At 47.9% G+C, this 15,481-nt stretch overlaps 1 protein-coding gene across 5 annotated transcripts in view; it reads left to right on the top strand.

Moving 5' to 3' along the window:
• The window catches only part of Tbc1d22a (TBC1 domain family member 22A), a 274,856-nt gene that overhangs the window by 138,391 nt on the left and 120,984 nt on the right, over nucleotides 1-15,481 (top strand). For all 5 annotated transcript variants that reach the window (XM_021183325.3, XM_021183327.3, XM_029469434.2 and 2 more), the window contains exon 10: nucleotides 7,289-7,364. In XM_021183325.3, the coding sequence (XP_021038984.1) occupies nucleotides 7,289-7,364 (76 nt within the window). The remainder of the gene's footprint in view (nucleotides 1-7,288; nucleotides 7,365-15,481) is intronic.

Genomic DNA, 15,481 nt, shown 5'->3' with positions numbered 1-15,481 from the left:
GTGTGGTCCATGCTGGAAGGAGATGCTGAAGAGGCAGAGGCCAGAGGGTCATGAGTTTGAGGTCGGCTTGGGCTATACCTTGGTGGAGGCAGTACATCCTAGTGCCTGGGGGATCGTAGTCCTATCCCTGGAAGGAACACTGTGGAAGGAGTCCGGCCTGCAGCCGCAGACACTTTGAAGCCAATGCAGGAGCAGTTGTTTCTTCCCCTCAGCACACTTAGAGGCCAGCAAGAGGTGGAGAGTTTACAAAGAACTTGTTTGGCCTAGTCTTTTCCAGTTTTCTATTTTTCTTTTAAAACAGGTCTTTCTTGTATAGCCCATGCTAACCTCGGTCTTGTGATCCTCCTGTCTCGGCTCTGTTGCTGACACACAGGTTATCTGTAAATGCTGCTCTTGGTGTCTATAGCTTCCTCTGGGGGATGACTTCTGGTGTAGACAGTGGGAATATACATGAACAGATTCTGCTGGGTAGATAGTTCTTTACAAAGGATTGCATGAAGACAGGTAGCTGGCTTCTGGCCTGGTGAAGCTGGTTTGAATGTTAGTGCTTGGGGGTGCAGGCTGGTGATTGACCCCTATGGAGTCTCAGCCCATCGCTGTCATGGAGTCCAAGGTCCGGGTAGTTAGGTGTTCTGGGCTGCCAGTGCCCTTCTCTGGCTCCTAGGGGATTATTCTTGCGCTCTAGCCAGTCTGTTCATTTCCCTAACAGCACTCATGCCAGGGTTTGTGGGCTGGCCATTACTTGCTGAATTACGGCTCCGTGCTTGCCTACCCTGAAGTCATACTATTACTCTTGGACTCATTACTTAGCAGGACAGCTTCTTTGAGGAGAAAAGAGCCGTTGCCTTTTATAATTAGTCATTTACATTTCCTTTTCCTTGGGGAAGAATTATTCAATCTGAGAACTGGTTGGTGGCCCTGGCGGAATAGGAATGGGAGGGGAAGTAGCTCCATTATCCTGGAACTTGCTGGTGAGAAGGCCACCAGAGGAGGCTGGTGCCTGGAGTGGACATTGTCCTGGCATGGGAGGTGACCTTCTAGTAGAGCTGCGGTGACCCTCGGGAATGAGCTCAGACAGCTGGGACTTCAAACTTCCTGTGTCCCGGGGGTTCACTGTTACTTACTCAGATCAAAGGAAGGAGAGCAAAGGAGGACCACTGTGCCCAGACAGGAGGCCCCAGAGTTTGGCTGTCAGGAATTCTCGACTCCATGCTTCCAGTGTGGGGAGCTGCTTCGCAGAGAACAGCACTAGCTGGGAGGAGGGGTAGCTAGAGCAGCAGGCACAGCAGGCTCTGTGATGTCTGTTCATTTCTGCCTGCAGCTCTTCCAAACTCACTTCAGGGACCTTGAAAGTAGACCAGCCAAGTGGCTGATTGATTTCTGGAAATTATCTATCTATCTATCTATCTATCTATCTATCTATCTCTATATATCTGCATATATATCTGCATATATATATGCATATCAATCAATCTATCCATCTATCTACATCATTTTCCCTTTCTCCCTTAACCCCTTCACATGTTACCCCATAAGTCCTTTGCAAATTTATGACCTCTTATTCTTTGTTTATTATTGGTGTGTGTGTGTGTGTGCATGTGTGCTTGAGTGTGAGTCCATTTAGTGTTGCTTATATGCATATGCTTTTAGGGCTGACCACTTGGGATTGGTTAGCCAGTCACGGTGCTGATCTTTGGGGAAGGATAATTTGCCCCCTCTAAGCAGTTTTTAATTGCCTGGTGCTGTTCATCTAGGAGTGGGGCCACATAGGATTTCCCTCATCCACACTGGCAAGTCACCTGATGTTGTCACTGTTTGGGTCTTGTTTAGGGAGCCATAATGTTAGGATGTCACAGGGGTAGCTTCACTGTCGTGTAGAAGACACAATCTTGTGTAAATCTTTCCTGGGGCTCTGGCTCTTGCAATCTTTGCACACCCTCTCCAGCAGTGTTCCCTGAGCCTTTGGTGTAGAGTTGTGTTGGAGATGTATCGTTGGGACTGGGCTCGCCACAGTCAGTCGTTGTGGACATTTTAGCTGGTTGTAGCTTTTTAAGTCGTCTCTGTCTGCTGAGAGAAGCTTCTTTGATGAGGGGTGAGAGCTGCTCTTCTCTGAAGTTCTGGACGTTCAGGTTCATACTCCAAGTAGAGAGAATGTGTGCTCCTCTTTGTGGGCGAGGTTAGTGTCATTGCCAGGTCACACTGCTGGATGTGCTGCCCTAGTCTGCTGTCCTCCTGGTGCTGTCTGCCTTCCTTCCCTGGGTTGCTGAGGACATTGAGACTTCCAGCTCTAGTAGGTGTGTCTCGTTCTTCTGTGGCTTTGCCAGACTTCACCATATAACTCGACTCTTAGTGTTAGCTGTGCATTCGAGGGCCACTGTACTGTTTTGGCAGATTGGTATGTCACAGATGCTCTCCTGCTATGATGTCACTTGCTTCTTGTCAAGGTCCCATCATGACTCCCTCTTGTCTGATGGCACCAAACACTTGCATCTCCTTTATTTGGGCCTCTTCTCTCCTCTCCCTCCAGACTGTGTATGTATTATTGAAAGTGCTCATCTTCTTGCCTCCTTTCCTTCCCCTTCCCCTTCCCCTTTCCCTCCCTCCCTCCCTCCCTCCCTCCCTCCCTCCCTCCCTCCCTCCCTCCCTCCCTCCCTTCCTTCCTTCCTTCCTTCCTTCCTTCCTTCCTTCCTTCCTTCCTTCCTTCCTTCCAGGCAGGGTCTCACTATAGAGCTCTAGCTGCTCTAGAACTCTCTGTGTAGACCAAGCTGGCCTTGAACTCAGAGATCTACCTGTTTCTGCCTCCCAAGTATTGGGATTAAAGGTGTGTGCCACCACTGCCTGACATCTAGTAACAAAATCTTATTTTTTGCTTCCTTTTCAAACGTTAATGGCTGTTTCAGAGCAGCTTCAGATAAACCATAACCCTGGAGCATTCCCATGTCATCCCTCCCTCCCCACAGCCACACTTCCCCTGTTCTGAAGAACACCTGCATTAACATAACACACTTGTGACTGACAGGGCACTGTCAATGAGTCATGACCAACTGAAACTCATAGCTTAATTAACGTTGTAAACTATGGGTCTGGCAGATGCCTAACAACATGTGCTGTCCATTATTCCTCAGTAAGCGTCCATGTGCCACCTGTTCATCCACCTCGCCTTCTGATGGAACCTGGTCCCCATGGTTTTGTCTTTGCCAGGATGCCACATGGTTGGCAGGGTGGCCTTCCCAGCCTGGCTTTGCTCACCCTTTTACTTCATCTCTGGTCCATGGCTGTCTGTCCTCTATCCAGCAGTAGCTCTGGCCTGACCACTCTGCACTGTCTTACTGGATCCTGCCCACAGTGTTATTACTCTGAGATGCTGCTTGCCCCGTGGCTACAAATGAGCCCGGGGCATGTTCCTACAGTGGCTTACCGAAGGAGGCTGCTGTCCTGCTGTGTCTGTCAGGACCTCTCAGTGTTGGACAATGATCTGTGATCAGCAAAGCTGGAGACAAGAAGGTTGGGAATGTACTTGGGGTAGGTGCTGTGGTAGGCTCCAGTAGATGCAGTTGCTCACCCTGCGCCCTTGTGAGGGATCATGCTGCCTGTCTTTCATAGGTGAGAAGCAGGAGGAAGTTGAGCTAGCAGATGGGAAACACGGAGTTAGGCAAGGCGCCATGTGTTTTCAGCGGCTGGTCTGTGCTGACTGCACTCTGAGAGGCTTGCCACAAGCCTGTCCTTGTCCTTGTCCTTCCCGCCTCTTCTCAGAGGCTGTAATGGAGACATTCAGGGTATCACTTTAACCAGTGCTTCTAAGCTTGGAGGGACAGCTAATGTGATGGATGACATAATCACGATTCACAATGAGTTCAGCTGCCTGGAATACCAGCCCAGAACCAATCAAGTGAGCACGCTAATAGGAATAAATGTAAAATCCTGCATTCAAGTTCAAAAACCCAGTCAGACCAGGTCAGTGGGAAGCAGTTGGGACAGTTTGGGTTGACTGCGTCCTCGGTGGGAAGCTCTGTCATCATTTTGTCTCCATTATGGCTCTTTGTCTCATAGCTGATAGCCCTCACCCTCTGTGGTCCCGCTCTGTTATTTCTACGCGGCACAATCAGGATCTTTCCACAATTTGAATCTTGTAGCTGCAACAGTGGACAGCTGCCCTTTCCCCTTGCTGACGTCATTGGGCAGCTATGGTTCTTTCTCACCTCCTGCTTGTAACTCCTTCAGAATGGCCTCCTCCCAGCTCTTGTCTTGCCCCACACTCCCCCTTTCCTGAATATGCCATGCTCCCTAGGGACCCTGGGACCTCTCTGCTTTACTGCAGCCCAGGTCTCACATACTCACCGTGCTGCTCCCAGCCAGGCCCTGTCCAGGACCAGCATTCACCATGCTCTTCCCTTCTGTGCTGTGTTGTGTCTACATAATACATGTTTTGTCCCCAGATTAGCACAGCAGGTAACTGCTAAGTGTGGCATTTCCCATGTCAGAACAGAGAGAGAGAGAGAGAGAGAGAGAGAGAGAGAGAGAGAGAGAATATGAATATATGAGAATTAATTCAACAGAGTGGCCCTAAAGGTGAGCCCTGGCCTGGTCTGTCTGTCTTTGTTAGTGTAGGCTGGCAGTCCAGTGTTGGGCCAGTCAGAATGCTGCTGTTTTTTGTCTCCTGCCTTTGCCCAGAGTGCCAAGGCCTTGAAGGTTCTTTCAAAGTAGGACCCCCCTTCCCCCTTTTCCTCTTAGAGAATGGTATCATTCTTGCCTCAGTGTTTGCATTCTAAAAAACCAGCTTCCCTTTCTGAGCTCTGAACAAACTGAGAAGTAAAACAAAACAGTGGCAGATGGAAGCAAAGGAGAGCTGTTGTTCTTGCTGCACAGTGAGTGGGCTTGAAACGGTTTCTAGTGTGGAAGCCAAATAACTGGCTAAATCCACACTGTCTCTAACCAGTGTTGGTAGGCCGGAGCTGGACAAGAAGAGCCCACAGGGCCTCTGTCCTCCCATAGAGCACTGATTAGTCTCATGGGTGGGGGTGGAGCTCTCACCATGTAAAGTGTGGGTGGAGGTTAGGAGATGTGTCACCCCTGATTTCTTCAGCTGTAATTGGGGTGGCCATCACAGCCCCAGTCAGCTGTGTAAGGAGGCTTGTCAACCTCAGGGAGGTGTATCAAACTAGAATATAGTAAGTGGTCAGTAGGGCCTTCCTGACCCAGAGGCTGCAAACCACCCTTAGCTAGTCTCTCATCTCTATCTAGTTCAGACTGTTCATAAATTCCTCCACCCAAACATGCACCCACAGACAGGAGCAGTAACCTTCTGTTAACCTCCTCGGAGAAATTAAGTCTCCCAAGTTATACTTGGCAAGCTCAGATCCAAAGACGATCGATGACTCTCTGAAGAGCTGTAGGCTAGAACCAAATTTTCTATGGCTTTTAAGGTTAGGTATGTTAGAACCCAGTTAGTCCTGATTCTGGCTTCTGCTTCATCGCAGCTAGCAGGATGCTTGGCCCTCTGGGATGCATACAGTTCCTCGGGACCTCAAGTTCTGACTATGAGACTGAGCCCAATAGTTGCTCCTCTGGAGAGCTGACTTCTACGAGAGTGCATGAGCCTGTCAGAGATCTGGCCTTCCAAATCTGGGTAGGAGGCCATCCTAAGGCCCAGGGCAGTTCCCACCATGTTCCCAGATCCTGTCTTTGTTGCTGTCTTATGTCTCTGGAAGGCCTGGCCTGGCCTAGCCCTCACAAGGTTGGTAGATACAGTTCTTCTTGTTCTAACCCTTGTATATGAGTGAGCTGGAAGTCTAGAGGCCCTCACTGTAGTTTTGTCTGGGAGAGATGTTCCAGCATGCCTTGCTCTTCCTGTTGTAGATAGACACCTCTATAGCTTGTAGGCTTTGTTAGTACTGAGCCACAGTGGCATTAAGGACTTCTGCCAGCCAGCATCTGTCCTTAATCCTTTCTGTCTTCCTGGAAGGTTCCCCCTTCAGGATCAGGTGCTGAGGCTCCATGCTATTGGCAGGCTCTGAAGGGGACGGAGGCCTGATGCTTCTCACTCTGCTATGTTGCCTGCTGACTGCAGACACTTGCTGCCCTTGGGTGCAGGCCACCTGGGTGCCCCACCATCTGTGAAGCTGCACAATGTGCTCCCTGTGGGCTGAGAGGGAGTAGGCATTCTTCCCTGCTCCCTCGCCCGTGCTTCATGCTACTTCTGAGTGCTCTCAGGTTTGCGGGCTGCCATTTGCCATGCCATGTTGTGTCTGAAAGCTTTTCCCTCTGCTGGCTTCTGTTCTGTCTGAGGTTCAGAACAGTCCAACAATGCAGGGTGCTGAGTCTCATCTAATAGATGATGGGACCCGTGCCCAGAGAGAGCACACATTGTAGATGTCACATGTAGCTAAATATTAGCTATGCTTCTATTCCAAGTCCCTTTCACCAAAGCTCCCTCCCCAAATCTGCCCCTCCACCCCTGCCTCCAATCCGTATGAGCCTCACCCACATCACTGAGAAGAGTCACATGCCACTTCTCATCAGTGACTGCATTCTTAGCACTTGAGTGCTGCACTGTCAGCACATTTGCTGTTTCTCATTGGCTCCCTGGTGGGCCGGGTGCTGGCTGTCCAGGTGCCCATTGAGGTGGTCATTCCAGCCAGTGGTTCTGCTCAATGAGCCAGACGCGAGGGTGCTGGTTTGTTCAATTTAAATGTAAATATCCAACATTAACAAATAGAACTGTTCCACGAAGCGTTCCTGGGAGCTGTGTGCATCCTCTGACATCAGATAGGAGTGAGACCTGGTGGTGCTGTGCTCTGTTGGTATTATGCAGAGTGTGCCCCTGGACCTGTTTCTCGCGAGGCAACCTAGCAGTGTGTAATTGATTTGTTTATAAAATGGTTTTGCATTATAAACTCTTTTCACCACTTTTTCCTCTTTGGAGGATCTGGGTTACTGGAGGGGGTGGTGCTCATGTGTGGTATGTCTTTATGTATGTTCACCCGTGTGTGAGTATGTGTACAGTGGTATTTGTGTGGGCCTGGAGTTGATGTTGCTTGCCTTCCTCAGTCACACTCCACTTTATTTGGAGATACAGTCTCTTGGTTGAACCCAGAGCTCACTAGTTGTGGCTGGTCTAGCCAGCCAGCCTGATCTGGGGATGCCCTGTCTCCTTCTCCCAAGTGCTGGGATTACAGGTGGCTTCCACAGCTACTTGGCTTTTATGTGGGTTCTGGGTACCTGAATTTAAGGTCTCAAAGTTGCTTTATTCTGTGTGCATTTAATATATGTTGAAATTTTTTCCCCTTAGGACAACTACACCTTTGCCCAACCTGGGATCCAGATGAAAGTGAAGATGCTGGAAGAGCTTGTGAGCCGGATTGATGGTAAGTCAGTGTCCAGCACAGCCCTCCCGGGGCAGGGAGAGTTCTAGCGGGAGGTTAGGGAGGCAGCCTTGCTACCCAACCCTGCCAGACGCCACCCTCCTGTTCTCATCTGGCCAGTGGTACCTGGGTCTGCTAGCTCTCAGCTAAGTGCATCCTTAGCAGGAGAAGCTGCTGTTCTGCCCATCCAGCCTGTGCTCCAGTCAGGACTCAGTGGGGAAGGAGATGCAGTGCTCTTGGCAGCCAGCCTCCCTCTTGGGTCAGCTGCAGCTTCTCATCTGGGCAGCAGGGTGGTTGCTGATGGCTGTCCTTTGCCTTGCCTCCCCTGCCTGGGTGTATCATTTGCTATCAAGGAGGATAGAATAATTTCTCCATGGAATCCAATTAATTACCAAGTCCAGAAAGAACATCTTCAATATTATAGAAAAATTATAGTGTGTGCTCAGGCAATTTTAGATTATGCTTTCATGTTTAAGTGAGGCCTTTGAAATACTTTTTACCTTCGTCCTTAAAATAATTCCCCCTGCGATGTGCTGAATGTCATATTGCAATAGCAGAGTTTAATTAAATGAAACTTGAGAGATAATGCTTGCCCATTCCAAGCAGAGCCTCCTGATAGTTTGTTAAATTAATGAGCAGAGCATTAACAAAGTGACGCCAAGCAGAACCAGGCCTGTGTATATATGTGACAGCAACCTGTCAGCTGTGAGCTGTAGAAGACACCCTGTTTCCCAGAGTCCCGGCCGAGTCGGCTGAGTCACTTGACCGAGGGTGCAGAGAACTTTATTGAGGTGGAGTCCTGGCTGTGTACCTTCTGTGTGTGCAGGCTCCTTCCCAGCCTTCCCCTGGCTGCTCCCATGGCGGAAGAAAATTGTCATAGCCCTCTTCATAGGAGAGACTTGGTTTGGGAAGTGACTGAGTGACATTATAAACCAGAGCCAAAAACCTCGAAACTGCGCTGCGTTCGTTCCTTGATTGAGCCTGGGAGTCGGCTCTGTGTCTGATGGTTATTACCTCATTTCCATATTATGAAGTCTCACGCACTTCTAGGGCTGCTTTATTGGATTCAGTGTGTTTAGCTGCTTTTCAACCTCCCTCCGAAGTACTGCTCTTTCTCCCGTCAGTGCACCCTGTGCGTTTATTCTGCGCTCAGGTTGCGTTCTTGCTTGGCTCTGGTTGAAGTTTTTTCCTACCAGCGATTTCACAAGTGTCCCCAGCCTCATTTAGTTCTTTGAAATACTATTTGCAGGAGCTACGAGTTACACAGTTCTAGCAGGTTCTTCTTTTCCTCCTGTGCCCCTCAGAAGGCCTATTTTATATTTTCCATGAGCCTTAAGTTGTGGCTAGGGCTGGCTTGCTCCAGTGCTGCAGTTGGGGAAATGCTTGAATTGATTTTTTTCTCGTGCTGCAGTTCAGAAGGAGGCACACTGCAGATTTACACTGTGATTGTTCCAAAGAGCAGCAGTGACTACTGCAGAGCTGCCCATGTCTGTGCTCTGGGTAAAGCATCTTTATCTCCATGCAAGGATCAGCTCTTCACAGCACAGGATGGACGCCAGTGTCCCAGGGCAGACTGTGCAACCTGCTTGCTTGTGTTCTCATGATAGAAGCTCTCAAAATCTGTGTAGCTGCACCATTGTGAGGATACTGGACTGTGTAAGCAGGAAATGCCTGGTCCTTGGGGCTCCAGCCCTGGCTAGCAGCCTCCTCCTTACCCTGCCCCCACAGTATTTGGAGGCTGCAGCTCCCATAGCTTCACCTCCACTGGACTCACTGTAAGCCTTTCATCAGTGGCAGGATATACTGTGTAGAAAAAACCCTAACCTGTTGCCTGATTTCTGCAGTTCTAGGGAGTAGAAGGATCGTGCTTGTTTCAGAGAGCATTAACCTAGAGAGGGAAAGTGGTTGTGGCCCTGTTGACAGAGCTGTTCCAGGTGGATGGTGTGAAAAAGGACAATTGGGGATTGCATAGAGTCAGAAGAGAGGCAGAGTCTGAGAATTGAGAAGCCCCTGAAGGGCATTGACTGTTGAAGGTGGGTACCATCCCCCTTTTCTTATCATAAGGAGTAGTTAAAGAATTTTTCAGAGACACTTTTAAGAAATTTCCCATTCTGAGTAACGCCTCCCAAGCACGGCTGAACCTCTTAAGGAAGGTTCTGTGTGGACATGAGGGTGCATAGGTGATGGGTAGTCATGTCTTCTTTGGAGACAGAGGAGGAAGCCGGCAGCAGCCTTTGAAATGGCACTGGCTGGGGAAGCAAATACTGTCTCTAGAGTGGGCAGATGGCCGATGAGACATTGTGGAAGGCTGTTGGAATGGCAGCTTGAGCCATTGGAGATGGGACTTCAGAGAAGGTGGAGAGCGAGGCCTTTCACTTCTGCAGGTTCCCACTGAAGATAACTCACCAGGCACATAGAATGCTTCCAGAGCATGTGCGCGTGTGTGCGAGAGAGAGAGAGAGAGAGAGAGAGAGAGAGAGAGAGAGAGAGAGAAACAATAATAATAAAATATGATTCTTAAAGAACAAGAGCTAAATGAAGAGTTCAGTGAGCAGGCTTAACATCAGATGAAAGTGGCAAAGCTGTCTGTGCCTTGCCACTAGAGTTCTGAACATGAGATGCAGAAAGGTAGAGATGTGGACGTGAATCTCCGTAGGAAGGGAGGGCAGAGGTTAGTAATCTGAAGAAAGAATGGTACCAGCTCTCAGGTTCAAGAGGCCAGTGAATCATGCATGGTACCAGCAGAGAAACTGTACAAATACATCGCAGTGGATTTAATTAAACCAACCAAGGGAAGAAATTTCACCTTTCTAGAAATCTCTCACTATGTAGATTTAGATATTTTCAATCTCTGATCCTCCTGCCTCAGGCTCCTGAGTGTGGGAATGAGTCACTACCATCCTTCCAGAGACTGTTTAAGTCATAGCCATCAGTGATGGCTGTTCCTTGGAAATGGTCTCAATAAATACACCAGACGATGTCATCAGTCTGCTAAAAAGCATCATTCTGGGGTCTGCATTTCAGCAAATGCATCTTATAAATAAAGGTGGAAAGTGAATAAGCTTATAACCAGGAGACTGGTCCCTGGAAGCTTTAGACCCACTGTAGGACACAGCTTAGCACCATATTATCCCTTGGGGAGAGAAAGGCTGTTCCCCAAGAAGTCTGCAGCAGACCAGACAGCATTACTTCCAGAGAGGTACAATCTCTTTGAGGCCCAGGCAGATCACTGGCTCCCAGGGCATTTGTAAGGATTTGAGATTTCTCATGTGAGCACAGCTACATTCCAAGCAGGAGCTGATTTGCAACCCTTACTCTCCCCATGGGGGCTGCATGCTTGTAGCCAACCCAAGTGCTGTGGTTGCTGGTGAGGGCCCCATTCCCTCCTAATTACTCCATTTTGCCCTAGAGTTGAAGGAGCAGCACCTGGGAAAGGAGTTTATTCTGGGCCAGGCTGCCTTGAGAGCCCACCTCCCCACCTCAGGAGAAGTGAGTTTCACTTGGGACACTTGGATTGCTTGTACGTGGGTATTAGGAGACACTGCCACATAGTGCCAGGTGCCCAGGACCACTGTCTGAACAAGGCCAAGGCATGGCACCTGTGCTAGGCTCAACATCACTCCCGGTGTTTTCCCCTTTTCTAGACACTTGGTTTCTTGGTCTGCTGTGAGATGCACACACTGCTTGTTTCTGTGGGGAGAAGCAGGTGGAACCTGCAGCTGGACTGTGACTCCAGCCCTCCACCCAGCCTGTGTGGACATGCCAGACTGGATGTTTTCGGAAGGTGCATGAAAGCATTTATTCAGAGAAATACAGACCCATGTCACCACTCTGCAGAGCCACCACCATCAGACCCCTACTGATTGTACTAGTGTGGTATAAAGGTCTTTACCATCTGCCAGAAGTGCTGCCAGGAGGAGCGTTAGTGGTCTTGGGACATTGTTGTGCAGTCTCCTTGGCAGCTCCTCTATTCTACCTGAACTCAAGAGGACCCATGTGAAGGACTGTATGTGACAAGGACCAAGGTCCCTAGGCCAACCTTGACAGCCCAGTGGGTTTTGAATACTCTGGGTGTTTGCTCTGTGGTGCTTGTCCTCCAGGCTCGTTGCCCCTCACCGTGTGGCTCTCCTCTCATGCCCGTGTGTACCTGCTGCTGCCTCAGCAGTGGTTTTTCCTCTTCTAGTGGCCTCTCTTGATTTCTGTCTGACTCAGTGCTGTCTGCTTCTCCAAGATTAGTTGTGACCCCTCTTTATAGTTGCTGAGAGCATGGCCATGAACTTAAATTGCACTGGGTAAGGTGTTGACCAAATTCCAAACGGCTGAATGTCAAAGTCCACACCACTGTTAGAAGCTAGACCATGACTTATGCCTTGTAAATCACAGTGGCTGCACTTGAATAGCTTAAAGCAGGGTTTGTCTTCATATAGCTTTTCTTGTGGTGGGTTGGGGAGGGCTCTGTCCTGCTGGTCTTTACTTTGTGATTCAGGCTGATGGTAGCAGCTGACAGTGTCCTTGGCTAGTACCTGAGGTAGGAGGAGAAAGGGCTTGAGAAGTGTGTATGAGTTCCTAGTGCATCCATCAGAGACTGGAACACATAGCCCATTTTATTTGGCAGCCCAGCATTTGGCCACAGTGATGTCAGGGGGCAGCCCAAGTTGAGAGGGCAGTTTTGAGCACAGCTAAAGGACACTGTAGTCACCAGCTCAGAAAGGACATTAGGGAGTTGTGTAAGTTTTAGTCCTATTGAATTCATTTTACAAACATCTGAAGTCAGGAAAGGTTAAGGGCTTGGCATTTTTATTCAGAAAGAATAAGGCTTATGCCAAGGGACTTCAATGACTAAAAGCTACATGTGTCTTACAGTTGGTTCTGTCCATATTCAAGTAGGTGTGTGTCACAGAGCACCCTAGAAGGCAGAATTAGAGTGCTGCCTGTGCTGCCTTGTCCTGCCTCTCTCATTATTTAAATTTATTTAGGAGATTTTGGGCTAAAGAAAATAACATGTGTGTTCACTGTCCACCTAGTCTGAATTATTAAAGCTCTTTATAGGTAGTAACCAGCTGCTCCCACAAGTTAGTAACTTCCTATTGCGGTGATAGGTGTTCGTTAGGCTCCTGCCTGCTAGTGGAGGAGGAATGTGGCATGCGATTTTGCCTGTGTTGCATCTGGAATGCTTGTGTATATTTGAAAGTGAGACTTTACACTTTCCCATCAAATCTTAACAAGCCTCTGCACATTTTGTTGTCATTAGCATCTATTATATCTGAGATCACATGGCTTAGATTGTTGCCAAAGTAGAATTGCCAGACATGAGCAGGCTTCTAGCCCTTGCCTCTCAAAGGCCGTGACCAAAGCACCTTTGCAGAGTCTCAGGCCAGGGTCCACTTCAGGCCTTCTCCTCATGTCATGTCTGCGGTAGCACAGGCGCTTCTGTATAAGTGAAATGTCTGATGTGTCTTTTAACATATGAGACATAGCAGCTTGCTTGATGTTAGATCACTTGAGCATATACGGCTTCAGCAGTGCCCAAAGAGATGCTGGTCATGCCCAGTCAGAAGGTTAGACTATAGAGGGCTAGCTCACAGACATGAGAGTGTTAGCCCTTCAGGGAGACACTGCTGCCGTCTTTAAGAAGACTGTTTCTGGAGGCCCAGGGATGCAGTAGGGTGGTTTCAGGGAGTAGAGAAGAGGCAGGAACTGGAGAACTCTTGACTCTCCCTGGAGCCCTGGGTCTACTGGGTTTGTCTCAGGTTCTTAGAGGTAGCCTAAAGTAGAGAGACACTGCTGGGCCTGGTGGGCTGGGCAACTCCGCAGTGAGCAAGCCTGAGCAAAAAGGCTGTTGAGGAAGGTCAGCCAGAGACGCTGCTGCCATAGCATTGAAGCTGTTGCTGGACCACTTAAGCTGCTGCTGAGCTACCGAATGCGCCTTCCTGGTTTCTCATTTGTGGTGCATTCTCTTCCCTGTAGTAAAAACAGCACTAATGTTGTCTCCCACCTAATCTCTCAACCCTACATGGCTTCAATGGTCGAGGGTGCCAGATTCAATAAGTAAAATAGAGCCCAGTGGCCTTCGAGCTTCAGATGAATACTGACAGGTTTTAATGTAACATGCCTGGGCAGTAAGTATTCAGCACTCACTGAAGCTCAGTCTTCCCTGGGCTTCCTTTTTCTTATCTGGAACCCTTCCAAGGATAAGCTCAGAGGGGAAAAGTGTAATTCAAGCTCAGTCTAAGTTACAGGCTCACTTTTCTTTATAAACACTGGACAGAATGGAGGAGAATATGGCCTTAAATGTAATATATTATTTGAAATTATATACACACTTGCATACATATATATATACAAACCATTTGTATGTACATAGAGCACACACATATGGGCCTGTGTGCACAAAATACACACATACACATATCTGAATACACATGCATACATGCCTATATACATATATTTGTTTCAATATACACTAGCTGTATGCACTTATGCATATCCTAGTATACACATGTAGATAATCCTATGAATATATCTACTTGTATATTTACACATGTGTATACCATATACATATACCATACCTGCACATACCTGTATAGACACTTGCATATACAAAACACTTTTATATACATACATTGTCCTATGTATACACTCATATACATCTGTATATACACATTTATACACGTTTGTATACATATAAGTACACATACACACTCATACATATATGTATGCTTGTATATGCATACATACATACACACACACCTGTACATATGATTGTACGAGTCTAAGTACACACAACTGCATATACATATAATATACCTGTATATACACACATGTATCTGTATACACTCATATACATACATATCTTTTTACCTGTTTATATACACACACAATAAATGTAAACACACCTGTGTTTGACACACCAGTATACACATACACACATCTATATATATACATATCCACAATTGTATACATATGATAAACCTACCTACCTACCTACACACACACACACACACACACACACACACGCATGTACCCTTTAGATGTATAGACAGTTCATTGGCCATTCATTACTATTCTTGTCATTGTTCTGTAGATGTTTCAAATACCTGTGTCCTGGTCTGTTGGGAGCAGCTTCTCATCTTCTCCAGGGGATTCTCATCTGTGGTCAAGACTTACTGAGCTCTATAAGCACTCGGTCCCTTCGGCTTTCACTGTGAGATGCTGTGCTGAAGCTGGCATCCACTGTCCTTCCTTAGTGGAGATTTTCCTCTTCCGTCTTACTAGTGATTCTTTGCAAGGCTAGCCTGGGGTTCCTATTCTGTGTTGTTAGATATGTTTGTCATCATTCGAAGCCTTAGGAGGATGGGATTGTTTTTGTAGTGGCCCTGGATATTGGCCTCTGTGCTGTATCACTGTGTCACTCAAGTCTGCAGGTTCAGCCCTCATGACCTTATCTAGCCTAATTAACAACTCCTCAAGGGCTCCATCTCCCAATACAAATACCCTATTAGGTCAGACGGCATGCTGGGCACAGGGCTTGTGTTCTGGCTGTAGCTACTGACTAGATGATGGCAGAGCTGGCTCCTAGAATGAGGCAGGCCAAATTGGACCGTCAGCCTTCAACACAGGGGCTTTGGAGAATACTAATATTGTGTCTTAGAGTGTGTTATGTGTGTTTACATTGGAGAAACTGTCATCATGACTTCACAATTAGGAAGAGGCAGGGTCATGTCTTGTGGAAGTGACATGGAAGAACTTGCTAAGTACCAGATACTCCAAGACAGGGCCATGATGTGACAGGAAGATCTGAGGGTCCTCCATCCCTTGGTTTTGGAGCAAAACCTAGGAGTTTGCTCAATCTTAGATACCAAAAGTGGTGGAGAATTTAGATTGTATTGGCTGAAACTGCACTCAAAGCATTGTGTTGCAGAAAGTTTTGTCCTCAGAAGTTTGGAAGCTTGTGAAGTGCTGAGCCCTGCCTCTGTGAGTGGACCACATGCTGAGATGTGAAGTATGAGAGCTATTTTCTTTGCTCTTCTCGTTCACATCCTAGGAGAAGGGCCAGATGCAGACAGACACGTGTATAGATTTGTGGAAAGAACTTGGTGTGCCCCAAGGAGTGGGACACA

The sequence above is a fragment of the Mus caroli genome, unplaced genomic scaffold (genome assembly GCF_978045245.1).
Source record: "Mus caroli unplaced genomic scaffold, Mus_caroli_1 scaffold_16, whole genome shotgun sequence".
In the NCBI taxonomy this organism is placed as follows: domain Eukaryota; kingdom Metazoa; phylum Chordata; class Mammalia; order Rodentia; family Muridae; genus Mus; species Mus caroli.
This window is presented reverse-complemented; position numbering and strand designations above follow the sequence as displayed.